This window comes from Pseudophryne corroboree, chromosome 4 (assembly GCF_028390025.1).
Source record: "Pseudophryne corroboree isolate aPseCor3 chromosome 4, aPseCor3.hap2, whole genome shotgun sequence".
NCBI classification, from domain to species: domain Eukaryota; kingdom Metazoa; phylum Chordata; class Amphibia; order Anura; family Myobatrachidae; genus Pseudophryne; species Pseudophryne corroboree.
Genome location: NC_086447.1, coordinates 738,760,298 through 738,786,424, shown reverse-complemented (window position 1 = coordinate 738,786,424; position 26,127 = coordinate 738,760,298). Strand labels below are relative to the sequence as shown.

The 26,127-nt window shown below is 47.0% G+C and overlaps 1 protein-coding gene across 2 annotated transcripts in view; it reads right to left on the bottom strand.

The window, feature by feature from the left end:
• Positions 1-26,127, bottom strand: part of ATL2 (atlastin GTPase 2) — a 307,993-nt gene that overhangs the window by 54,033 nt on the left and 227,833 nt on the right. For both annotated transcript variants that reach the window (XM_063918108.1, XM_063918109.1), the window contains exons 7-9: positions 14,761-14,853; positions 8,541-8,679; positions 8,238-8,365 (exon numbers count right to left, since the gene is read on the bottom strand). In XM_063918108.1, coding sequence (XP_063774178.1) covers positions 8,238-8,365; positions 8,541-8,679; positions 14,761-14,853 — 360 coding nt within the window. The remainder of the gene's footprint in view (positions 1-8,237; positions 8,366-8,540; positions 8,680-14,760; positions 14,854-26,127) is intronic.

Genomic DNA, 26,127 nt, shown 5'->3' with positions numbered 1-26,127 from the left:
TCGCCTCTGCACCTCTTCATTAAGCAATTGCATTCTACATACTCAGTATATAAGATCTCTATTCTGCCAAGCGTCTTGGTAACATAGTAAAAGTTTCTGAGGTTGAAAAAATACAATTTGTCCATCAAGTTCAACCTGTTAGTGATCTCCTACACTGAAGTATTATTAAGAAAAATTTTAACTGTGGTGAATGTTTAGCCGTAAACTAAAAATACTCAGTTTTTGATTACTATAGTATATGATTTACCCACCATAACCCTGTATATCCTTATCCATTAGGAATTTATCAAACCCATACTTAAAAGTAATGACAGAGTCCGCCATTACTATTTTCCCAGGCAGGGAATTCCAAATATGTATTGTCCGTACTGTGAAGAAACCTTTTAGTCTGTGTGCAAATTCTCCTCTCCTCTAACCTAAGCAGGTATCCACGTGTTCTTTTTGTTGATCTTACCAGAAACATATCCCCTGCTAGCTCTGTGTATTGACCCCATATATATTTGTTAATGTTAATCATATCCCCTCTTAATCTCCTTTTCTCCAGTGTAAACATGCCTAGCCTAGCAAGCCTTTCCTCGTATTCCCCTTCATCGATTTGGTCGCCTGTCTCTGAACCTTTTCTAGTTCCGAGATATCCTTTTTGTAGTATGGTGCCCATAATTGTGCACAGTATTTGAGATGTGGCTTCACTGGTAATTTATATAATGGGAGTTTAACACTCATCCCGTGCATCAATTCCCTGCTTAATGTATGCTAATACCTTGTTTGCTGCACTCCTACTTTGGGTACTACTGATAAGTTTGATATCTATGGGAACACCTAAATCTTTTTCCAGTATTTCCTAGTTTCTCCCTATTTCGTATGTAGGTAGTGTTCTTGTGTTTACTACCGAAGTGCATTACTTTACATTTGTCTATATTAAACCTCATTCTCCATTTTGAAGCTCATGCTTCCAGTTAAAATAAGTAATTCTGAAAAGACTCAGCATTTTCTGTAAAAATTGACACTATGCTTTCTAGACCTGCTTCTAGATCATTTATGAAAATGTTGAACAATAGTGGTCCAAGTACAGACCCCTGTGGCACACCACGGTGTATCTCAGTCCATTTTGAAAAAGTTCCGTTTACCACCACTCGCTGCTCCCTTCTATCCAACCAATTACTCACACAAGTGCATAATTTGTTCTCCATCCCAAATTCTCTTAACTTGTAGATTAGTATCATGTGAGGTACTGTATCGAAAACTTTTGCAAAGTCTAAAAAGATTACATCCTCCTCTTTACCCTGATCTAGGTTTGCACTGTTTCATAAAAGCCTATTAAGTTAGTTTGACATGATCTATCATTCACAAATCCATGTTGATGCCTATTAATAACCTTATTGGTTTCAAGGAACTCCTGTATTCTATCCCTTAAAATACCTTCCAGTACTTTCCCCACTATAGATGTATGACTTACTGGTCTATAATTACCCAGTTCAGATTTACTCCCCTTTTTAAATATTGGCATTACTTCTGCTAAATGCCAGTCTTTGGGAACCATGCCTGATGTGAGTCCATGAAAATCAAATATAGGGGTCTTGCTAATTCAGCGTGCATCTTCATGAGAACCCTTGGGGGAATTCCATCGGGACCAGGTGATTTATTAATCCTAATTTATTTTAATCTGTCACAGATTTCTTCCTCACTTACATAAGCACTTTGCAGTGAAAGATTCGCATTGCTGAGGTTATACGCCAATCCCGCCATCTGGTCCTCTCTTGTGAATACTGATGAGAAAAACTCATTTAATTCTTCCGCTACCTCAATGTAGTCTTTGATTAGGACGTCCAACCTGCCTTTTAAGGGGCATATACTCATTCTTTAATCTTTTGCTGATTTATTTAAAATAGGATTTTAATTACCTACCGGTAAATCCTTTTCTCGCAGTCCGTAGAGGATGCTGGGGTCCACATTAGTACCATGGGGTATAGACGGGTCCACTAGGAGCCACTGGCACTTTAAGAGTTTGAGTGTGGGGGCTGGCGTCTCCCTCTATGCCCCTCCTACCAGACTCAGTCTAGAAACTGTGCCCGAGGAGAGGGACAACTTCGAGAGAAGGATTTTACACAGATAGTGGCGAGATTCACACCAGCTCACACACAAGGCAAACCAAGCTAACCAGCTTGAAACATCAGCAACAGCTGAACAATATTACTTAACCAAGTAACAAAGCAGTACTCAACCAAGAACTAAGCAGTACTGAACTAAGTAACCACTGCAGGATCACGAAGCGCTGGGTAGGCGCCCAGCATCCTCTACGGACTATGAGAAAAGGATTTAGCGGTAGGTAATTAAAATCCTATTTTCTCTTACGTCCTAGAGGATGCTGGGGTCCACATTATTACCATGGGGATGTACCAAAGCTCCCAGAACGGAAGGGAGAGCGCGGAGGCTCTTGCAGAACTGACTGACCAAACTTCACGTCCCCGGGCAGCCACCCAGGAAGCACACACCTTACGAGTAGAGTGGGCCTTAACAGACGTAGGACACTGCAATCCTGCCGTAGAATACGCATGCTGGATAGTGAACCTGATCCAGCGAGAAATAGTCTGCTTAGAAGCAGGACATCCAAGTTTCTTGGGATCATACAGGACAGAGTTCGATTTTCTGTGACGAGCAGTCCTCTTCACATAGATTTTCAGAGCCCTTACAACATCCAAGGACTTTGATGAAATTGAGGAGTCAGTAGCTATTGGCACCACAACAGGTTGGTTGATATGAAATGCCGACAAATCCTTCAGAAGGAACTGCTGACGTGCCTGGAGCTCAGCTCTATCTTCATGGAAGATCAAGTAGGGGCTCTTAGAAGACAAAGCCCCCAACTCAGACACACGTCTAGCAGAAGCTAAGGCCAACAAAGTGACAGCCTTCCACGTGAGAAATTTTACCTCAAACTCCGGTAGAGGCTCGAACCAATCCGATTGGAGGAACTGTAACACCACGTTAAGATCCCAGGGCGCCGAAGGCAGCACAAATGGAGGCTGGATGTGCAACACCCCTTTCAGAAAGTCTGAACCTCAGGGAGGGAAGCAAACTGTTTCTGGAAGTAAATGGACAGGGACGAAATCTGGACCTTTACGGATCCCAAACGTAGGCCCATATCCACACCTGCTTGCAGGAAGAGGAGAAACCGTCCCAGTTGAAACTCCACTATAGGAAATTTCTTGGACTCACACCAAGATACATATTTTTACCAAATATGATGGTAATGTTTAGACGTTACTCATTTCCTAGCCTGTATCAGGGTACGAATAACCTTGTTCGGAATGCCCTTCCGAGCTAATATCTGACGTTCAACCTCCATGCCGTGGTAAGCCCCCTGTAGCAGGTCCTCACGAAGAGGAAGAGGCCTCGGATCTTCTAGCAGTAGATTCAGAAGATCCGCGTACCAAGCCCTTCTTGGCCAGTGCGAAGCAATGAAGATTGCCTAAACTCTTGTTCTCCTTATGAGTTTTAGAACTCTTGGAATGAGTGGAAGTGGAGGAAACACGTACACCAACAGAAACACCCACGGAGTCACTAGGGCGTCCACCGCCACGGCTTGCGGGTCCCTCGACCTTGAACAATACTGCCAAAGCTTTTTGTTGAGACGAGAGGCCATCATGTCTATTTGAGGTACACCTCAAAGATCTGTTATCTCCGTGAACACCTCCAGATGGAGTCCCCACTCTACTGGATGGAGATCGTGTCTGCTGAGGAAGTCTGTTTCCCAGCTGTCTACTCCCGGAATGAAGATTGCGGACAGCGCCAACGCGTGTTTTTCTGCCCAGAGCAGTGATTTTTCAACCTTTTTTTTTAACTCGCAGCACACCGGACAATATATTAAATTGCCAAGGCACACCATCAGTCCCCCATGGGAAAAACCCCCCACACACATTCACCCCCACAGTAAAATAGAAAAAAGCCCCCCACACACACACATTGGCCTCCACAGAAAAAACAATTACATTATTCCTCATAGAAAAAATAATCACATTGCACCCCACATAAATAATTTTTCTCTCCACATAAATTACCTTGCTCCCTACATACAAAATATTCCTCCCCATATAAGTTACATTGCCCCCCACATAAGTTACATTGCCCCCCCACATAAGTTATATTTATTGCCCCCCCCACATAAGTTATATTGCCCCCCCACATAAGTTATATTGCCCCCCCACATAAGTTACATTGCTTTCCACAGGGATAACAAAAATTAGCCCCTACTGTCATCTGTCCTCTGTCTGTCTGTCCCTCAGTGGCGGGGGGTTGCTTACAGTGCTGTGAGCACTGCGCGGGCAGGTGCGGATGCATGTGGGCGGGGGGCAAATGTGGATGCGGGAGGGAGGGCAGGTGTGGATGCGGGAGAGTGGCGGACAGGGGGCAGGTGTGGATGCGGAAGGATGGGCGGACTCCGCCCTTTCGGTTTATGTAAGGCACTGTCGTTACATTGTCCGACTGCACTTGAATGGCTCAATCTCGCAGAAGATGGGCCACTTGGAGAAGACCGTTGTAGACGGCTCTTAGTTGCAGAATGTTTATTGGAAGGCTGGATTCCAGGCCTGACCACCTTCCTTGGGAGGTTTACCCTTGAGTGACTGCACCCCAGCCTCAGAGACTTGCATCCGTGGTCAGAAGGACCCAGTCCTGAATCCCGAACCTGCAGCCCTCCACAAAGTGAGGTAGTTGCACCCACCAGAGGAGTGAAATCCTGGCTTTCGGCGACAGACGTATTCTCTGGTGCATGTGTAGATGAGATCCCGACCACTTGTCCAGGAGATCCAGTTGGAAGGGCCGAGCATGAAACCTTCCGTGCTGTAGAGCCTCGTAAGAGACCACCATCTTCCCCAGAAGGAGAATGCACCGATGAACCGAAACCCGGGCTGGCTGCAGGACATCCCAGACCATTGTTTGCATCGCCAACGCTTTCTCCTCCGGGAGAAACACCCTCTGCACTTCCATGTCGAGGATCATTCCCAGAAAAGACAACCTCCTGGTCGGCTCCAAATGTAATTTTGGAAGATTCAGGATCCAACCGTGTTCCCTGAGCAGATGAGTCGTGAGAACAATGGACTGCAACAACTTCTCCCTGGACAATGCCTTTATCAGCAGATCGTCCAGATATGGGATTATGTTTACCCCCTGTCTGCGGAGGAGAACCATCATCTCTGCCATCACCTTGGTGAACACCCTCGGTGCTGTGGAGAGGCCGAATGGCAGTGCCTGGAATTGATAGTGACTGTCTAATAGTGCAAATCTGAGATAAGCCTGGTGAGGCGGGCAAATCGGAATGTGGAGGTACGCATCCTTGATATTTAGGGATACCAGAAACTCTCCCTCCTCCAGACCTGAAATCACTGCTCTGAGAGACTCCATTTTGAATTTGAACACCCTCAGGTTCAACATTTCAAGTTGAAAATTGGTCTGACCGAACCATCTGGTTTTGGTACCACGAAAAGGTTTGAATAATTACCCTTATTTTGCATATGAGGTGGAATTGGGACAATGACCTGTGACTTTTCCAATTTTAGGATGGCTGCCTGTAGGATTGCCCTGTCTGTCAGCAAAGCTGGCAAGCCTGATTTGAAGAATCGGTGAGGCAGGAGTTCTTGAAACTCCAGTCTGTACTCCTGGGACACAATATCCTGTACCCAGAGATCCAGGCCGGACGACATCCAGACGTGTCTGAAACGTCTGAGTCTCGCACCCACCAGCCCGTCCTCCAGGCTTTGAGGTCCACCGTCATGCTGAGGATTTTGAGGAACCAGAAGCAGGTCTCTGGTCCTGGGAGTCTGCGGGCGCAGGCTTTTTGGATTTTGCCCGACCACCTCTAAAGAAAGTGGTAGGAGGCTTGGAATTTTTTGCCTTAGCGGTCCGAAAGGACTGCAGCACAGCTGAAGAAAATGGTTTCTTCATAGGTGTAGCAGAGGGAAGGAAAGGTGACTTACCCGCCAGTTGACGTGGAAATCCACGCATCCAACACTTCCCCAAATAGAGCCTGACCTGGATTCCGCGTCTGCAGACCATTGGCGTAGTCAGAGTCCCATGCGGGCTGAGACCGACATGGAAGATATCCTTGCAGTCAGCGTACCCAGGTCCTTCATGGATTCCACCATGAACCCTGCAGAATCCTGTATGTTACGTAAAAACTATTCAATGTCACTTCTATCCATTGTATCCAAATCCTCTAGTAATGTGCCTGACCACTTTATTATGGCTTTAGAAATCCATGCACAGGCAATAGTGGGACTTAACGCCACTCCTGAAGCAGTGTAAATGGATTTGAGCGTATTGTCAATCTTACGATCAGCCAGTTCTTTTAACGCGGTAGATCCAGGGACAGGTAAAACCACCTTTTTATGACAGTCTGGAGACAGATGCGTCAACAATGGGTGGGTTTTCCCATTTTTTTCCTATCTTCCTCAGGGAAGGGAAAAGCAACCAGAACCCTTTTTGGGGTTTTTTCCCAGGATTTTTCAAATATAGCGTTTAATTCTTTAGACGCAGGGAAGGTTAGCGAGGCAAGGGATGCCGCCCCCCTCAGAACACCGTCTGCATTATAAGAATCGGTATCCGTGTCTTCTTGCATAATTTGGGCAAGTGCACGTTTCTGTGGCAACATGCTGGGGGATTTTGCAGGAATAGGGACAGAGCCTGACCAAACTGCCATAGACTTCTTCAACACCTGAGTTTCAGTCTCAGTATTAGCTACCCTAGTAGAGATCTGAGAGATCATACCTTTGATAGAAGTTAAAACCACTCAGGTTCAACAATAGGGATCTGACACAAAGCATTACAATCCTGTGTACATGGAATGGATCCCACCTGAGAGGAAACATCTTCTGCAGCATATGACACAGAGTCCCTAGACATAGCTATGTGAGATATTTAACACCCCACACACACACACACACACACACACACACACACACACAGGGAAATGTCAGACACAGTTTCCCCCCCCAAGTATGACACAAAAAGACACACAGACTGGAGCCAACTCACACAGTGCTTTTTGAGGTAGAACGAATGAAACTACCAGCGCTGTCTGTGTACCCTTATAGACTACACAGACTTTACACAGCCTCCCCCACCCCCCCTTTCTACAACCCCCTGGTACCACACAGGATAGCTGGAGTTGCTTGGAGGAACAGCTCTCCCTGTCAGAGTCTGTTGTACAGGAACTGCAGGCAGGAAAATGGCGCTGAACGCTGCTGGGTCCGCTCTGAGAAGCTTCGCCCACTGAACATTATATTATACTGGCCTGAGGATTTCTGGCAGCGATCCTGGAACCCTGTCAGGCTTGCTGACCAGTGTAGGGTATAGGCGCTGGCTGATGGCGCCCATCACAGTGCCACACTATGTACCGCTGAGCCCCGGAGCGCAGTTAGTACTGCGCTCCCTACCCTGTGGCCGCCATCTTCACACTGGCTTCACCCCCCCCCCCCACCCCCCCCCCCATTAGTCCCTCGAAGCAGGGAGGCTGTTGCCAGCAGCCTCCCTGTAAAATAATAAACTCTAAAACAAACTTTCACCAGAGAAACTCTGGAGAGCTTCCCTAGCTGTGACTGGCTCCTCCGGGCACATTTTCTAGACTAAGTCTGGTAGGAGGGGCATAGAGGGAAGAGCCAGCCCACACTTTAAAACTCTTAAAGTGCCAGTGGCTCCTAGTGGACCAGTCTATACCCCATGGTACTAATGTGGACCCCAGCATCCTCTAGGACGTAAGAGAAAAAACATTTTGGGGTTTGATTTACTTTCCTTTGCTATTAGCTTTTACGTTTCTATTTTAGACGCAGATTTCTTTTTTGCATATTTTGTTACAATCCTTATAGTACTGGAATGTCCCCGCCTTCCCGTCTGATTTATACTTCTTGAATGCTGGCCATTAGTTCCTTAATCTTTTTGTTAAGAAACATTGGTTTGGAATTATTACTTCTTCATTTGCTGCCCATGGGAATTTACTTACGACTATAACTAGCGAGCAACATTTTTAATACATCCCATTTCTCTGGGGTATTCGTGCCTTGAAACAAAATATCCCAGTCAATGTCCCTTAAAGCTTCCCTCATCATGGCAAAGTTGGCTTTGCTAAAGTTTAGAGTCCTAGTTGAGCCTATATAGGGCTGTTTGTAAAAACAGATATTGAATGGGACCATATTGGTATAAGCATGACACAGGTATACTGCAGAATGATTCCCACGGCTGACACATACCTTGAAATACTCAAGGAGATCTCGACAAGTCACTTTGGTGCCTCCAATTTCTTTTTCTACCAAGTACTTCGGAGAAAGTAGTAAAGGGACCAGGTTTTGAAGTTCCTTTTTAAACTCGTCATCTATGTCTGATGCAAATAAAGACAGGATTTAACAATTAAATACAGGGATAAAAATGTGATGATACTGTAAGTACTACTTAACTGCAGATACAACTAGCTATCCCGAGAGTAACTACCATTTATGCTTAGGTATATTTCATGAAAAACATAATACTTAAACAATTAGACTTAGTAAACTTACCTACTAATTTGCCATCAAAATATGGATTGGTTGCAACTTTAAGCCCAGGATGTGGCAGGAGGAAACAGCCAATATTGGTAAAACAAGAGTGTATATGTTTCCTGACATTTTGTAACTCTTCGTGTTGGTTCTGTTTTACCTGCCAGACAAAGGGGAATGATCTGCAATGTTTTAAGGGAAATTAAACGCTAGATGTGACTACTAGAAATTTACTTCACAGGACGTCTCATTAACAAACTCGCTGGAGCAATGATGCAAGCAACTAAACTTGCCTTTGGCCACTACATGTGGTATGCCTTGTCTGAGGGCTAATTTAGTGCATCTAAAAGAACAACACTTCCCCACCAACTTACGGCAAACAAATAAAATAAAAAAATAAAAACAGGATTTTAAATTACCTACCGGTAAATCCTTTTCTCGTAGTCCGTAGGGGATACTGGGAATCCATTTAGTACCATGGGGTATAGATGGGTCCACTAGGAGCCATGGGCACTTTAAGAATTTGATAGTGTGTGCTGGCTCCTCCATCTATGCCCCTCCTACCAGCCTCAGTCTAGGAAACTGTGCTCGCGGAGACAGACATACTTTGAGAGAAGGATAGATAAGGAAAGTGGTGAGATTCCGAACCAGCACAAACAGAACAATAGGAAAGCCATGCTAACCAAACTTGAAACATGAACAGCAACAGCTGAACAAACCAGAATACTTAACGAAGTAACAGTGCAGGAAGAACGAAGCACCGGACGGGCGCCCAGTATCCCCTACGGACTACGAGAAAAGGATTTACCAGTAGGTAATTAAAATCCTATTTTCTCTTACGTCCTTGGGGATACTGGGAATCCATTTAGTACCATGGGGTAGGACCAAAACTCCCAAACTGGGTGGGAGAGTGCTGAGGTTCCTGCAGAACTGACTGACCAAACTGAAGGTTCTCAGACGCCAAAGTATCGAACTTGAAAAAAACTTTGCAAACGTGTTTGAACCTGACCAAGTAGCTGCTTAGCAGAGCTGTAAAGCAGAGACACCCGGGGGAGCCACCCAAGAAGAACCCACCGACCTAGTAGAGTGAGCCTGTACAGATTTTGGAACCGGCAATCCTGCCGTGGAATAAGCATGCTGGATAGTTAACCTCATCCAACGTGCAATAGACTGCTTTGAAGGAGGACAACCAATTTTATTTGGATCATAGAGAACGAATAGCGAGTCGGATTTCCTGTGACGAGCTGTCCTCTCTACGTACATCTTCAAAGCCCTCACAACATCCAAAGACTTTGAAGTAGCAGAGGTGTCCGCAACAGCCGGAACCACAATAGGTTGGTTGATGTGAAATGCAGACACCACCTCAGGAAGAAATTGCTGACGAGTTCTGAGTTCAGCTCTGTCCTCATGGAAAATGAAGTAGGGTCTCTTGTGAGACAACGCCCCTAGCACAGACACGCGTCTTGCTGAAGCCAAGGCCAACAGTGTGACTGTCTTCCATGTAAGGTACTTTACATCAATCTCCTGTAACGGTTCAAACCAGTCCGACTGGAGGAACTGCAGCACCAAATTGAGATCCCAAGGTGCCGTGGGAGGCTGGATATGTATAACACCTTTCAAGAACGTCTGGAACTCGGGGAGAGGAGCAAATTGTTTCTGAAAGTAAATAGACAAGGCCGAAATCTGTACTTTAACTGAGCCTAGGTGTAGGCCCACATCCACTCCCGACTGCAGAATAAGCAGGAGACGTCCCAGATGAAATTCCACCGCAGAATAGTGTCTGATCTCACACCAAGAGACATACTTCTTCCATATACGGTGGTAATGTTTAGACATTACCCCCTTCCTGGCCTGGATCACAGTCGGGATAACCTTGTCAGGAATCCCTCTCCTGGCTAGAATCAGCCGTTCAACTTCCATGTCGTTAAACGTAGCCGTGGTAAGTCTTGATAGACGAACAGGTCATGTTGAAGAAAATCCTCCCTAAGAGGTAGAGGCCACGGATCTTCGATCAGCATCCCGAGAAGGTCCGGAGGCCAGTCCGGAGCAATGAGGATTGCTTGAACCTTTTCCCTTTTTATTCTCTTTAGAATTCTTGGGATCAGAAGTAGTGGAGGAAACACGTACACCAGCTGGTAGACCCACGGAGTTGTCAGAGCATATACCGCCACTGCTTGTTGGTCTCTCGACCTGGAACAATACCACTTGAGCTTCTTGTTGAGTCGAGAGGCCATCATGTCGATATGTGGATATCCCCACCGACGTGTCAACCACCAGAACACCTCCGGGTGGAGGCACCACTCCCCCGGGTGCAGGTCGTGTCTGCTGAGGAAGTCTGCTTCCCAGTTGTCTACTCCCGGAATGAATACCGCCGACAACGCCACGGCGTGTTTTTCCGCCCAGAGGAGAATTCTTGACACCTCTGACATTGCTGCTCTGCTTTTCGTTCCGTCCTGTTGGTTTATGTACTTTACCGCCGTTACATTGTCCGACTGGACTTGAATGGCCTGATTCTGAAGTAAAGATGAGGCCTGCAGAAGGGCGTTGTAGATTGCCCTGTGTTCCAAGATGTTTATTGGGAGGATGACTTCGTGACTTGACCATCTTCCTTGAAACTGCACCCCCTGGGTGACTGCTCCCCAACCTCTAAGGCTTGAGTCGGTGGTTAGCAGAATCCAATTCTGAATCCCGAACCTCCGACCCTCGACGAGGGTAAGTCTGTAGCCACCACAGCAGGGAGATTCTGGCTCTTGGCGACAAACAGATCCTCTGGTGCATGTAAAGATGTGATCCGGACCATTTGTCCAACGGATCCAGCTGGAAGGGCCTCGCATAAAACCTACCGTACTGAAGTGCCTCGTAAGAGGCCACCATTTTCCCCAGAAGGCGAATGCACAGATGCACCGAAATCCGGGATAGCTTCAGGACAGCCAGAACCATCGACTGGATTACCATAGCCTTCTCCAAGGGAAGGAACACTCTCTGAGACTGTGTCCAGTATCATTCCCATGAAAGGAAGCCTCTGCGTCGGTTCCAGGTGACATTTTGGTAAGTTCAGAATCCACCCATGATCCAGGAGTAGTCTGGTTGAGAGGCCAATGCTGTCCAACAACCGCTCCCTGGACGGTGCCTTTATCAGAAGATCGTCCAGGTACAGAATTATATTCACTCCCTGTTTGCGGAATAGAATCATCAACTTTGCCATCACCTTGGTGAACACTCTCGGTGCCGTGGAGAGACTAAATGGCAGGGCCTGGAAATGGTAGTGGCAGTCCTGCAGTGCAAACCGTAGATAAGCCTGATGAGGCGGCCAGATCGGAATGTGAAGGTACACATCCTTGATATCCAGAGACACTAGGAATTCCCCCTCCTCCAGACCTGAGATCGCTCTCAGAGACTCCATCTTGAATTTGAACACTCGTAAGTATGGGTTCAAGGACTTGAGGTCCAAAATCGGTCTTACCAAACCGTCCGGTTTCGGTACTACAAACAAGATGGAGTAATATCCCTTGTTTTGCAGATGAGGTGGAACTGGAACAATGACCTGTACCAGTTTTTGAATGGCACCCTGTAAGGTTATACTTGCCTCTTATGAAACTAGTAAGCCTGATTTGAAGAATCTGTGAGGTGGGAGCTCCTGAAACTACAGTCTGTAGCCCTGGGAAATAAGCTCTATGACCCAGGGATCCTGGCACAAAACCTGTCCAGATGTGACGGAAATTTTTTAGTCGGGTTCCCATCTGCCAGTCTTCCAGGCATCGCGGTCCACCGTCATGCTGAAGGCTTTGAGGAAGCAGAGCTTGAGCTCTGTTACTGTGTATCGGCAGTTGCTGGTTTGCGTGGTTTACCTCTAGCGCCTCTGGTGGCTGTAGAAGAACGTCTGGTTTTGCCCTTAAACTTGGCAGTCCGAAAGGACTGTAGATTAGGTCCTGAGTAGGCCTTCCTGACTGGGGGGCTCTGGAAGGAAGATACAAGGACATACCTGCAGTAGCTTTGGAGATCCATTTGTCTAGTTCATCTCCAAATGCCGCGTCAGCATCAGCAGTCCACTGGCGTAGCCATAAGCCTCTGCGTGCTGACACTGCCATATCAATGGTGCGTGCATTAAGCAAGCCTATTTCTTTTTTGGCTTCCACCATAAAATTTGCAGAGTCCAGTATATGTTGCAGGAGTAAAATAATCTCCCCCTGAGGCAAGGTACCTAACCCATCAAGTAGGTTACCCAACCATTTGGCGATGGCCTTAGTAATCCACCCACATGCAATAGTGGGTCTCTGGGCCACCCCAGCAGCTGTATACAAAGATTTGAGTGTATTCTCAATTCTACGATCAGCCGTGTCTTTTAGGGAGGCTGCACCCGTGACAGGCAATACAATTTTCCATGACAGCCTGGATACTGATGCATCCACTATCGGTGGAGTTTCTCATTTTTTTCCTATCCTCAGGAGGACAAAGAAAAGAGGATATCAGCCTTTTAGGGTTTTGAAATTTCCTATCAGCATTAACCCACGGTTCTACATACAGGGTATTTAGTTCCTTTGACACAGGAAAAGTGGCTGAGGATTTCTTTTTTATATTAAAATAAGATTCCTCAGTCTCCTCTATTACCTTATTAGGGATATGCAGAACTTCTCTGATAGCTTCTATGAGAGCCTCTATTCCCTGTGACAGAGTAGCCTCCCCAACCTCTAAGTCCACCTCCCACTCCTCCATGTCTGACCCTTCATCAGAGTCAGACTGCAGGATATGGGACAAAGGACGTTTTTGCGGACAAATGGCAGGGGACCGAGACGCTGGTTTGGGTACTACTGAGTCTCTCTTCATAAACTCAGTCATTGATTGTCTTAAGTATTGAGTCTTTCTCATTACAGGACAATTTAAATAGAAATATTGGAATTCATTCCCCTAATGGAGTCCAGCCAAGCTGGCTCAGCCCCGCTAGCCTGGGAGGGTACACTACACCGAGTACACTGTAGTGAACCCCATGGAGAAGAGGAACACTGTGCCTTACATCAAACACACTCTTTGTCTGACATACTGTGACAGCACACAGGAACAGGTTTAATGCACAATTAACCCACAAAGAGCCCTTCCAGAGAGACACAGAGATAGTATGGAGCCAGCACACAGAGCCCTTACTGCTAATGTCAAGCTTAGCCGGGTTGCAGACCAAATACCCAGATTGGTGACTTCGTACACTAGTAAGCGCTCTCCCCCTGCTATGACCCCCTGGTACCGCTGAGGTAATCCGGAGTCTCTCCGGAGGAGCTGCGTGTCCCTGTCAGTCAGCGTCTGTGTCCACTGCAGAGGGAAAATGGAACTGGTGAGCTGCTGGATCCGCTCATAGTGAAGCCTCGACCCTTCAATGGCGCGCGGTCCTCCCGCACTTTTTTATACTGGCTGAGGTAATTTTGTGCCTAAAATGGAGTCAGCCCCCTTTTAAGTCTGTAATGCCAGTCTGGGTACTGTGTACACATATAGTGTACGGAGACTCAATTCGCTCCCTCAGAAGCTGTGCGCCTGCACTGTGTACGGAGTCTGGAGGCACAGCCGCACCATGTAGAAACCGCGCGTTTCCATACCCTCATGCCGCCATAATGGCCAGCGACTCCCTAACCGGGACACCAGCTTAGTACTCACCACTCTTCATTCTTCTGGCTGTTAGGGATGGAGGCGTGCTGCGGGAATGCATGCTCGCCGTGGTGGGGCTTGCGAATAGTTCCCTCAAAAGCTGGTGTCCTGTCAGCGGGGAACAGGACCATTAACCCTTCAAGAGGTTGGCCTGTTCCCCCACCTAGGTCCCACGAAGCAGGCAGGCTGGTGCCATCCAGTCCTGCCTGAAAATAACAAATATATAAAATAAATGCAGAAAACTCTTCAGGAGCTTCCAGCGACATGACCGGCTCCTCCGGGCACTTTTTCTAAACTGACTCTGGTAGGAGGGGCAGAGGGAGGAGCCAGTGAACAATATCGAATTCTTAAAGTGCCCATGGCTCCTAGTGGATCCATCTATACACCATGGTACTAAATGGATTTCCAGTATCCCCAAGTACGTAAGAGAAAAGTAAAATAAATAAATTCCATAAGCCTCATCACCCACACCAAGAAAAAAAATTATACCAATAACACAAGAAACACATTTACTTTAGAGAAATTTAGTTAGCAAAAGCAAAATTTTGCAATAAAGTAAATTAATGACAAAGAAAACGCTCATTTGGCTAATAAATTAGCAACCCTTTACCTGTAATCGTTTTTCCAAAAACAATTTTCCACCTTCTAAACCATATTGGTGCTCATAAGGATAGCTCCAGTCTCGGATTAAAAACATAAGGGTCTGTAATGAAAAATACAACATATTACAAATGAATATAAGAAAAATGCACTCCTACCAAGTGGCTATTTCTACAGATGACTCCCAGTTAGCACCTTTCATTTGCCTAATCTGCCAATTTAATGTAAGACTGACTCTAGACATCTCTTTTCTGTACAGTAAGCGATACTGGGGCAGATGTAGTAAGCCTGGAGAAGGGATAAAGAAGTGATGAAGCAGTGATAAGTGCAAGGAGATAATGCACCAGCCAATCAGCTCCTTGCGCTTATCACCTCTTTATCACTTCTTTATCCCTTCTCCAGGTTAATACATCTGACCCAATAATTCCAACTGCCGCAACTAAGCACTGGGGGGGGAGGCCCAATAGAATGCTCATGGCCGTTTGCAGTACACAGAGAACACTGTGGCACACCAATGCACATCCAACATAATACACAGAGCATATACTCCAATCATAGGACTTGCTGAGACTTTACGAATTTACATAAGTACATACAAGTGCCATGCTAAAGTATTCACCCCCCCTTGGCTGTTTACCTATTATGTTACATTACAAACTGTAATTTCATTTTTTTAATTTGCATTTTATGTGATGGATATGCTCAAAACAGTCTAAGTTGGTGAAGTGAAATGGAAAAAATTTCTATAAAAAAATAAGATTTTAAACCTACCGGTAAATCTTTTTCTCGTAGTCCGTAGAGGATGCTGGGACTCCGTAAGGACCATGGGGATAGACGGGCTCCGCAGGAAACATGGGCACTTTAAGAAAGACTTTGACTCTGGGTGTGCACTGGCTCCTCCCTCTATGCCCCTCCTCCAGACCTCAGTTAGAGAAACTGTGCCCAGAGGAGACGGACAGTACGAGGAAAGGATTTTTGTAATCCAAGGGCAAGATTCATACCAGCCACACCAACCACACCGTATAACTTGTGATAAACTACCCAGTTAACAGTATGAAAAAGAACATAGCATCAGTCCAAGACCGATGAAACTATAACATAACCCTTATGTAAGCAATAACTATATACAAGTCTTGCAGAAGTAGTCCGCACTTGGGACGGGCGCCCAGCATCCTCTACGGACTACGAGAAAAAGATTTACCGGTAGGTTTAAAATCTTATTTTCTCTAACGTCCTAGAGGATGCTGGGGACTCCGTAAGGACCATGGGCATTATACCAAAGCTCCCAAACGGGCGGGATAGTGCGGATGACTCTGCAGCACCGACTGAGCAAACAGGAGGTCTTCCTCAGCCAGGGTATCAGACTTATAGAACTTTGCAAAGGTGTTTGACCCTGACCAAGTAGCAGCTCGGCACAGCTACAGCTGTGCCGAGACCCCTCAGGCAGCCGCCCAAGAAGAGCCCACCTTCCTAGTGGAATGGGCCTTAACCGATTTTGGTAACGGCAATCCTGCAAGAATGCGCCTGCTGAATCGTGTTACAGATCCAGCGAGAAAAAGTCTGCTTTGAAGCAGGGCCGCCAACCTTGTTGGCTGCATACAGGACAAACAGTGCTTCTGTTTTTCTGACTCTAGCCGTTCTGGCCACGTAAATTTTCAAAGCCCTGACCACATCAAGGGACTCGGAATCCTCCAAGTCATGCGTAGCCACAGGCACGACAATAGGTTGGTTCATATGAAAGGATGAGACCACCTTAGGCAGAAATTGAGGACGGGTCCGCAATTCCGCTCTATCCATATGGAAAACCAGATAGGGGCTTTTATGTGATAAAGCCGCCAATTCCGAACTCGCCTAGCCGAAGCCAAGGCTAACAACATGACCACCTTCCAGGTGAGATATTTTAACTCCACTGTCTTAAGTGGTTCAAACCAATGTGACTTCAGGAAACTTAACACCACGTTAAGGTCCCAAGGCGCCACCGGAAGTACAAAAGGAGGCTGAATATGCAGTACTCCCTTCACAAAAGTCTGTACTTCAGGTAATGAGCCCAATTCCTTTTGAAAGAAAATGGATAAGGCCGAAATCTGAACTTTAATGGAACCTAATTTTAGGCCCAAATTCACTCCAGTTTGTAGGAAGTGAAGAAAACGGCCCAGGTGGAATTCTTCCGTAGGAGCATTCCTGGCCTCACACAAGAAACATATTTTCTCCATATTCGGTGATAATGTTTAGATGTCACGTCCTTCCTAGCCTTTATTAGCGTAGGAATGACCTCATCCGGAACACCTTTTTCCGCTAGGATCCGGCGTTCAATCGCCATGCCGTCAAACGCAGCCGCGGTAAGTCTTGGAACAGACAGGGACCTTGTTGTAACAGGTCCTGCCTTAGAGGAAGCGGCCACGGATCTTCTGTGAGCATTTCTTGCAGATCCGGATACCAGGTCCTTCGTGGCCAATCTGGAACAATGAGAATTGTTCTCACTCCTCTCTTTCTTATTATCCTCAACACCTTGGGTATGAGAGGAAGAGGAAACACATATACCGACTGGAACACCCACGGTGTCACTAGGGCGTCCACAGCTACCGCCTGAGGGTCTTTCGACCTGGCGCATTACCTTTTTAACTTTTTGTTTAGACGGGATGCCATCATGTCTATTTGGGGTAGTCCCCACCGACTTGCAATCTGCGCGAAGACTTCCTGATGAAGTCCCCACTCTCCCGGATGCAGATCGTGTCTACTGAGGAAGTCTGCTTCCCAGTTGTCCACTCCCGGAATGAACACTGCTGACAGAGCGCTTACATGATTCTCCGCCCAGCGAAGAATTCTGGTGGCTTCCGCCATTGCCAGTCTGCTCCTTGTGCCGCCTTGGCGGTTTACATGAGCTACTGCGGTGATGTTGTCTGACTGGATCAGAACTGGTCGATTGCGAAGTAAGATCTCCGCTTGACGTAGGGCGTTGTATATGGCCCTTAGTTCCATTATGTTGATGTGAAGACAAGTCTCTTGACTTGACCAAAGTCCTTGGAAATTTCTTCCCTGTGCGACTGCTCCCCAACCTCGGAGGCTCGCGTCCGTGGTCACCAGGATCCAGTCCTGAATGCTGAACCTGCGGCCCTATAGAAGGGGAGCACCCCGCAGCCACCACAGGAGAGATACCCTGGCGGAGAGGGTGATCAACTGATGAATCTGTAGATGTGAACCGGACCACTTGTCCAGTAGGTCCCATTTGAAAGTCCTCGCACGGAACCTGCCGAAGGGAATGTTTTCCCCCGGACTCGGGTGCAGTAATGCACTGACACCTGTCTTGGTTTCAATAAGTTCCTGACCAGAGTCATGAGTTCCTGGGCCTTCTCTCTCTGAAGGTAAACCCATTTCTGGTCCATATCCAGAACCATACCCAAGAATGGCAGACTAGTCATAGGAACCAACTGTGACTTCGGGATATCGAGAATCCAGCCGTGTTGCTGTGACACCTTCAGCGAAAGTGACACGCTGTTCAACAACTGCTCTTTTGATCTCGCCCTTATAGGAGATCGTCCAAGTATGGGATAACTGTGACTCCTTGCTTGCGTAGGAGCACCATCATTTCCGCCAATTACCCTGAAATTGGTAATGACAATACTGTACCGCAATTCTCAGGTACGCCTGATGGGGTGGATAAATGGGAACATGAAGGTATGCAGCCTTTATGTCTAGATACACCATCAAATCCCCCCTTCCCAGGCTGGCCATGATCGCTCTGAGCGATTCCACTTTAAATTTGAACCTTTTCCAGTATAGGTTCAGAGTTTTTAATTTTAAAATAGGTCTGACCGAACCATATGGTTTCGGGACTACAGCCAAGGTTGAGTAATATCCCCTTCCTTGTTGCAGGAGGGGAACCTTGATCACCACCTGTTGGAGATACAATGTGTGAATTGTACTTAATATTATCTCCCTTTCTTGGGGAGAAGCCGGTAGGTCCGATAACGAAAACCAGCGAGGAGGCACCTTTCGAATTCCAGCTTGTAACCCTGAGAACAATTTTTTATTGCCCCGGGATCCACCTGTGAGTGAACTCAGATGTGGCTTTAGAGTTGAAGACGTGCTCCCCCTGGGACGGACTCCCTTAGCGGAGCTCCCGCGTCATGCGGTGGATGTAGTTGAGGCCGGGGAGGACTTCCGTTCCTGGGAACTAGCTGTGCCCTTACCTCTGGTAAGAAAGGACGCTCCTCGTACTTTCTTGTTATTCTACGACCGAAAGGACTGCATTTGATAATGTCGTGCTTTCTTAGTCTGTGAGGGAATATAAGGCAAAAGATCAAAATTACCAGCTATAGCTGTGGAGACCAGGTCTGAGAGCCCTTCTCCACACAATTCCTCAGCCTTGTAAGGTAAACCCTCCATATGCCTCTTTTAGTCGGCATCACCTGTCCATTGCATGTTCCATAGGACACGTCTAGCAGAAATCGACATAGCGTTGATTCTAGAACCCAGTAGACTAACGTCTCTTTGGGCATGTCTTAAATATATAATATATATATATATATATATATATATATATATATATATATATATATATTAGGGACAATAACATGGTATCCTTATCTAGGGTTTCAATCTCCGCTGATAAGGTATCTGTCCACGCTGCTACAGCGCTATAAACCCATGCCGACACAATCGCCGGTCTGAGTAGTGTACCAGAATGTGTGTAAATGGACTTCAAAGTACTTTTACTGTATGCTATCTGCAGAATCCCTGAGGATAGCTGTTAAGTCAGCGCTACCTTTTTGGGTAACGTGTCAATGCCTTGTACACCCTAGGGGAAGATTCCCATCGTATCCTGGCCCCATTAGGGAAAGGATACTCCCTGAGAATTCTTTTTGGGAAGCTGCAGCTTCTTGTCTGGAGATTCCCGCTCTTTTCTTCATGAGAGGAGGGAAATTTACCTCAGCTTTCTTCCCCTTAAACATGTGTACCCTCGTGTCAGGGACAGATGAGTCATCAGTGATATGCAAAACATCTTTTATTACAATAATCATATATTGAATACTTTTCTGCCAGTTTAGGCTGTACTTTGCATTATTGTAGTCGACACTGGAGTCAGACTCCGTGTCGATATCAGTGTCTATTATTTTGGATAGTGAGCGTTGTGAGACTCTGAAGGTCTCTGTGACATAGGGACAGACATGGGTAGATTCCCTCTCTGTTCTCTAATCTTTTGTGTAATAAATTCATCTTAGCACTTAATTTCATATATCCAATCAGGTGTCGGCGTTGTCGACGGAGACACCACACACATACATTTGCTCCATCTCCTCCTTAGGAGAGCCTTTTACCTCAGACATGTCGACACACACGTACCGACACACCACACACTCAGGGAATGCTCTTCTGAAGACAGTTCCCCCACAAGGCCCTTTGGAGAGACAGAGAGAGAGTATGCCAGCACACACCCCAGCGCAATATGACCCAGGAAAAACACAGCAATATAATGTTTACCCTGTAGCGCTGTTATTATTATCTGCACCGAATTATGTGCCCCCCCTCTTCTTTAAAACCCTCTCTTCTACCGTGGTATAAGCAGGGGAGAGTGCGGGGAGCTTCCTCTCAGCGGTGCTGTGGAGAAAAACATGGCGCTGGTGAGTGCTGAGGGAGAAGCCCCGCCCCCTCGGCGGCGGGCTTCAGTCCCGCTAAAAGTGTAAAATTGGCGGGGCTAATGCATATTTACAGTGTCCAGCTGTATATATGCTCTCTTTTGCCAAATAAGAGGTTTATATTGCTGCCCAGGGCGCCCCCCCCCGCGCCCCCCCCTGCGCCCTGCACCCTTACAGTGACTGCCATTTGTGAGGTGTATGGGAGCAATGGCGCACAGCTGCAGTGATGTGCGTTACCTCAGTGAAGTCTTCTGCCGCCTCTGAAGATCTTTTCCTCTCATACTCACCCGGCTTCTATCTTCCGGCTCTGTGAGGAGGACGGCGGCGCGGCTCCGGGACGAACTCCAGGGTGAGACCCGTGTTCTGACTCCCTCTGGAGCTAATGGTGTCCAGTAGCCTAAGAAACAGAGCCCTGAAACTCAGAGAAGTGGGTCTGTTTCTCTCTCCTCAGTCCCTCGATGCAGGGAGTCTGTTGCCAGCAGGCTCCCTGAAAATAAAAAACCAACAAAAAATAAGAATTTACTTACCGATAATTCTATTTCTCGGAGTCCGTAGTGGATGCTGGGGTTCCTGAAAGGACCATGGGGAATAGCGGCTCCGCAGGAGACAGGGCACAAAAAAGTAAAGCTTTTACCAGATCAGGTGGTGTGCACTGGCTCCTCCCCCTATGACCCTTCTCCAGACTCCAGTTAGGTACTGTGCCCGGACGAGCGTACACAATAAGGGAGGCAATTTGAATCCCGGGTAAGACTCATACCAGCCACACCAATCACACCGTACAACTTGTGATCTAAACCCAGTTAACAGTATGATAACAGAAAGAGCCTCTTAAAGATGGCTCCTTAACAATATAACCCGAATTTGTTAACAATAACTATGTACAGTATTGCAGATAATCCGCACTTGGGATGGGCGCCCAGCATCCACTACGGACTCCGAGAAATAGAATTATCGGTAAGTAAATTCTTATTTTCTCTATCGTCCTAAGTGGATGCTGGGGTTCCTGAAAGGACCATGGGGATTATACCAAAGCTCCCAAACGGGCGGGAGAGTGCGGATGACTCTGCAGCACCGAATGAGAGAATTCCAAGTCCTCTTTTGCCAGGGTATCAAATTTGTAGAATTTTACAAACGTGTTTTCCCCCGACCACGTAGCTGCTCGACAGAATTGTAATGCCGAGACCCCTCGGGCAGCCGCCCAAGATGAGCCCACCTTCCTTGTGGAATGGGCCTTAACAGATTTAGGCTGTGGCAGGCCTGCCACAGAATGAGCAAGTTGAATTGTGTTACAAATCCAACGAGCAATCGTCTGCTTAGAAGCAGGGGCACCCAACTTGTTGGGTGCATATAGTATCAACAGCGAGTCAGATTTTCTGACTTCAGCCGTCCTTGAAATGTATATTTTTAAGGCTCTGACAACGTCCAACAACTTGGAGTCCTCCAAGTCGCCAGTGGCCGCAGGCACCACAATAGGTTGGTTCAGGTGAAACGCTGATACCACCTTAGGGAGAAAATGCGGACGAGTCCTCAGTTCTGCCCTATCCGAATGGAAGATTAGATAAGGGCTTTTATAAGATAAAGCCGCCAATTTAGATACTCTCCTGGCGGAAGCCAGGGCCAGTAACATAGTCACTTTCCATTTGAGATATTTAAAATCCACCTTTTTCAATGGTTCAAACCAATGGGATTTGAGGAAATCTAAAACTACATTTAGATCCCACGGTGCCACCGGAGGCACCACAGGAGGCTGTATATGCAGTACTCCTTTAACAAAAGTCTGTACCTCAGGAACTGAGGCCAATTCTTTTTGGAAGAATATTGACAGGGCCGAAATTTGAACCTTAATAGATCTCAATTTGAGACCCATAGACAATCCTGATTGTAGGAAATGTAGGAAACGACCCAGTTGAAATTCCTCCGTCGGAACACTCCGATCCTCGCACCACGCGACATATTTTCGCCAAATGCGGTGATAATGTTTCGCGGTGACTTCCTTCCTTGCCTTAATCAAGGTAGGAATGACTTCTTCTGGAATGCCTTTCCCTTTTAGGATCTGGCGTTCAACCGCCATGCCGTCAAACGCAGCCGCGGTAAGTTTTGAAAGAGACAGGGACCCTGTTGTAGCAGGTCCCTTCTCAGAAGTAGAGGGCACGGGTCGTCCGTGACCAACTCTTGAAGTTCCGGGTACCAAGTCCTTCTTGGCCAATCCGGAGCCACTAGTATTGTTCTTACTCCTCCTCACCGTATAATCTTCAATACCTTTGGTATGAGAGGCAGAGGAGGAAACACATATACTGATTTGTACACCCAAGGTGTTACCAGTGCGTCCACAGCTATTGCCTGTGGATCTCTTGACCTGGCGCAATACTTGTCCAGTTTCTTGTTGAGGCGAGACGCCATCATGTCTACCATTGGTCTTTCCCAACAGTTTATTAGCATGTGGAAGACTTCTGGATGAAGACCCCCCTCTCCCGGGTGAATATCGTGTCTGCTGAGGAAGTCTGCTTCCCAGTTGTCCACGCCCGGGAAGAACACTGCTGACAGTGCTATTACGTGATTCTCCGCCCAGCGAAGAATCTTGGCAGCTTCTGCCATTGCACTCCTGCTTCTTGTGCCGCCCTGTCTGTTTACATGGGCGACCGCCGTGATGTTGTCCGACTGAATCAACACCGGTTTTCCTTGCAGGAGTGGTTCCGCCTGGCTTAGAGCATTTTAGATTGCTCTTAGTACCAGAATGTTTATGTGAAGAGACTTTTCCAGGTTCGTCCATACCCCCTGGAAGTTTCTTCCTTGTGTGACTGCTCCCCAACCTCTCAGGCTGGCGTCCGTGGTCACCAGGATCAAATCCTGTATGCCGAATCTGCGGCCCTCCAATAGATGAGCCTTTTGCAACCACCACAGAAGATATACCCTTGTCCTTGGCGACAGGGTTATTCGCAGGTGCATCTGAGGATGCGACCCTGACCATTTGTCCAACAGATCCCTTTGGAAAATTCTTGCATGGAATCTGCCGAATGGAATTGCTTCGTAAAAAGCCACCATTTTTCCCAGGACTCTTGTGCATTGATGTACAGACACCTTTCCTGGTTTTAGGAGGTTCCTGACAGGTCGGAAAACTCCTTGGCTTTTTCCTCGGGAAGAAAAACCTTTTTCTGAACCGTGTCCAGAATCAACCCTAGGAACAGCAGACGTATTGTCGGAAAACAGCTGCGATTCTTGGAATATTTAGAATCCAGTCGTGCCGTCGAAGAACTACTTTAGATAGTGCTCTTCCGACCTCCAACTGTTCTCTGGAACTTGCCCTTTTTAGGTCGTGCAAGTAAGGGATAATTTAGATGCCTTTTTTCTTTGAAGAAACATCTTTTCGGCCATTACCTTGGTAAAAAGGCCCGGGGTGCCGTGGATAATTCAAACGGCATCGTCTGAAACTGATATTGACAGTTCTGTACCACGAACCAGAGGTACCCTTGATGAGAAGGACAAAATTTGGACATGGAGGTAATCCTTGATGTCCAGGGACACCATATAGTCCCCTTTTTTCCGGTTCGCTATCACTGCTCTGAGTGACTTTATCTCGATTTGAACCTTTTATGTAAGTGTTCAAAACATTTTAGATTTAGACTATGTGTCACCAAGCCGTCTGGCTTCAGTACCACAATATAGTGTGGAAAAATAATACCCTTTTCCTTGTCGTAGGAGGGGTACTTTGATTATCACCTGCTGGATATACCGCTTGTGAATTGTTTCCAATGCTGCCTCCCTGTCGGAGGGAGCCGTTGGTAAAGCAGACTTCAGGAACCTGCGAGGAGAAGATGTCTCGACTCTCCAATCTTTACCCCTGGGATAATACTCGTACGATCTAGGGGTCAACTTGCGAGTGATCCCACTGCGCCCTGAGACTCTTGAGACTACCCCCCCACCTTGAGTCCGCTTGCACGGCCCCAGCGTCATGCTGAGGACTTGGCAGACGCGGTGGAGGGCTTCTTTTCCTGGGAAAGGGCTGCCTGCTGCAGTCTACTTCCCTTACCTCTATGTCTGGGCAGATATGACTGGCCTTTTGCCTGCATGCCCTCATGGGAAAGGAAAGATTGAGGCTGAAAAGACGGTGTCTTTTTTAGCTGAGATGTAACTTGGGGTAAAAAAGGTTGGATTTCCCAGCTGTTGCTGTGGTCCCCAGGTCCGATGGACCGACCCCCAAATAACTCCTTCCCTTTATACAGCAATACTTCCATCTGCCGTATGGGATCTGTATCACCTGACCACTGTCGTGTCCCTGACATCTTCTGGGAGATATGGACAACGCACTTATCTTGATGCCAGAGAGCAAATATCCCTCTGTGCATCTCACATACATATATATAGAATGCATCCTATTAAATGCTCTACATGAATAAAATATTTTCAGTCAGGGAATCCGACCAAGCCAACCCAGCACTGCATCTCCAGGCTGATGGCGATCGCTGGTCGCAGTATAACCACCGTATGTGTGTATATACTTTTTAGGATATTTTTCCAGCTTCCTATCAGCTGGCTCCTTGAGGGCGGCCGTATCTGGAGACGGTAACGCCACTTGATAAGCGTGTGAGCGCCTTATCACCCTAAGGGGTGTTTCCCAACGTACCCTAATTTCTGGCGGGAAAGGGTATAACGCCAATATTTGCTATCGGGGTAACCCTACGCATCATCACACACTTCATTTTATTTTATCTGATTCAGGAAAAACTACAGGTAGTTTTTTCCACTCCCACATAATACCCTTTCTTGTGGTACTTGTAGTATCAGAAACACGTAACACCTCCTTCATTGCCCTTAACGTGTGGCCCTAATGAGAAATACGTTTGTTTATTCACCGTCGACACTGTATTCAGTGTCCGTGTCTGTGTCTGTGTCGACCGACTGAGGTAAATGGGCGTTTTTAAAACCCCTGACGGTGTTTCTGAGCCGCCTGGACCGGTCCTAATAGATTGTCGGCCGTCTCATGTCGTCAACCGACCTTGCAGCGTGTTGACATTCTCACGTAATTCTCTAAATAAGCCATCCATTCCGGTGTCGACTCCCTAGAGAGTGACATCACCATTACAGGCAATTTCTCCGCCTCCTCACCAACATCGTCCTCATACATGTCGACACACACGTGCCGACACACAGCACACACACCGGGAATGCTCTGACAGAGGACAGGACCCACTAGCCCTTTGGGGAGACAGAGGGAGAGTCTGCCAGCACACACCAAAAACGCTATAATTATATAGGGACAACCTTATATAAGTGTTTCTCCCTTATAGCATCTTTTATATATATACAATATCGCCAAAATCAGTGCCCCCCCTCTCTGTTTTAACCCTGTTTCTGTAGTGCAGTGCAGGGGAGAGCCTGGGAGCCTTCTCTCCAGCTTTTCTGTGAGAGAAAATGGCGCTGTGTGCTGAGGAGATAGGCCCCGCCCCTTTTACGGCGGGCTCGTCTCCCGCTATTTTTGAAGTTAGGCAGGGGTTAAATATCTCCATATAGCCTCTGTGGGCTATATGTGAGGTATTTTTTGCCTCTAATAAGGTTTTTATTTGCCTCTCAGAGCGCCCCCCCCAGCGCTCTGCACCCTCAGTGACTGTTGTGTGAAGTGTGCTGAGAGGAAAATGGCGCACAGCTGCAGTGCTGTGCGCTACCTTTATGAAGACTCAGGAGTCTTCAGCCGCCGATTTTGGACCTCTTCTCTCTTCAGCGTCTGCAAGGGGGCCGGCGGCGCG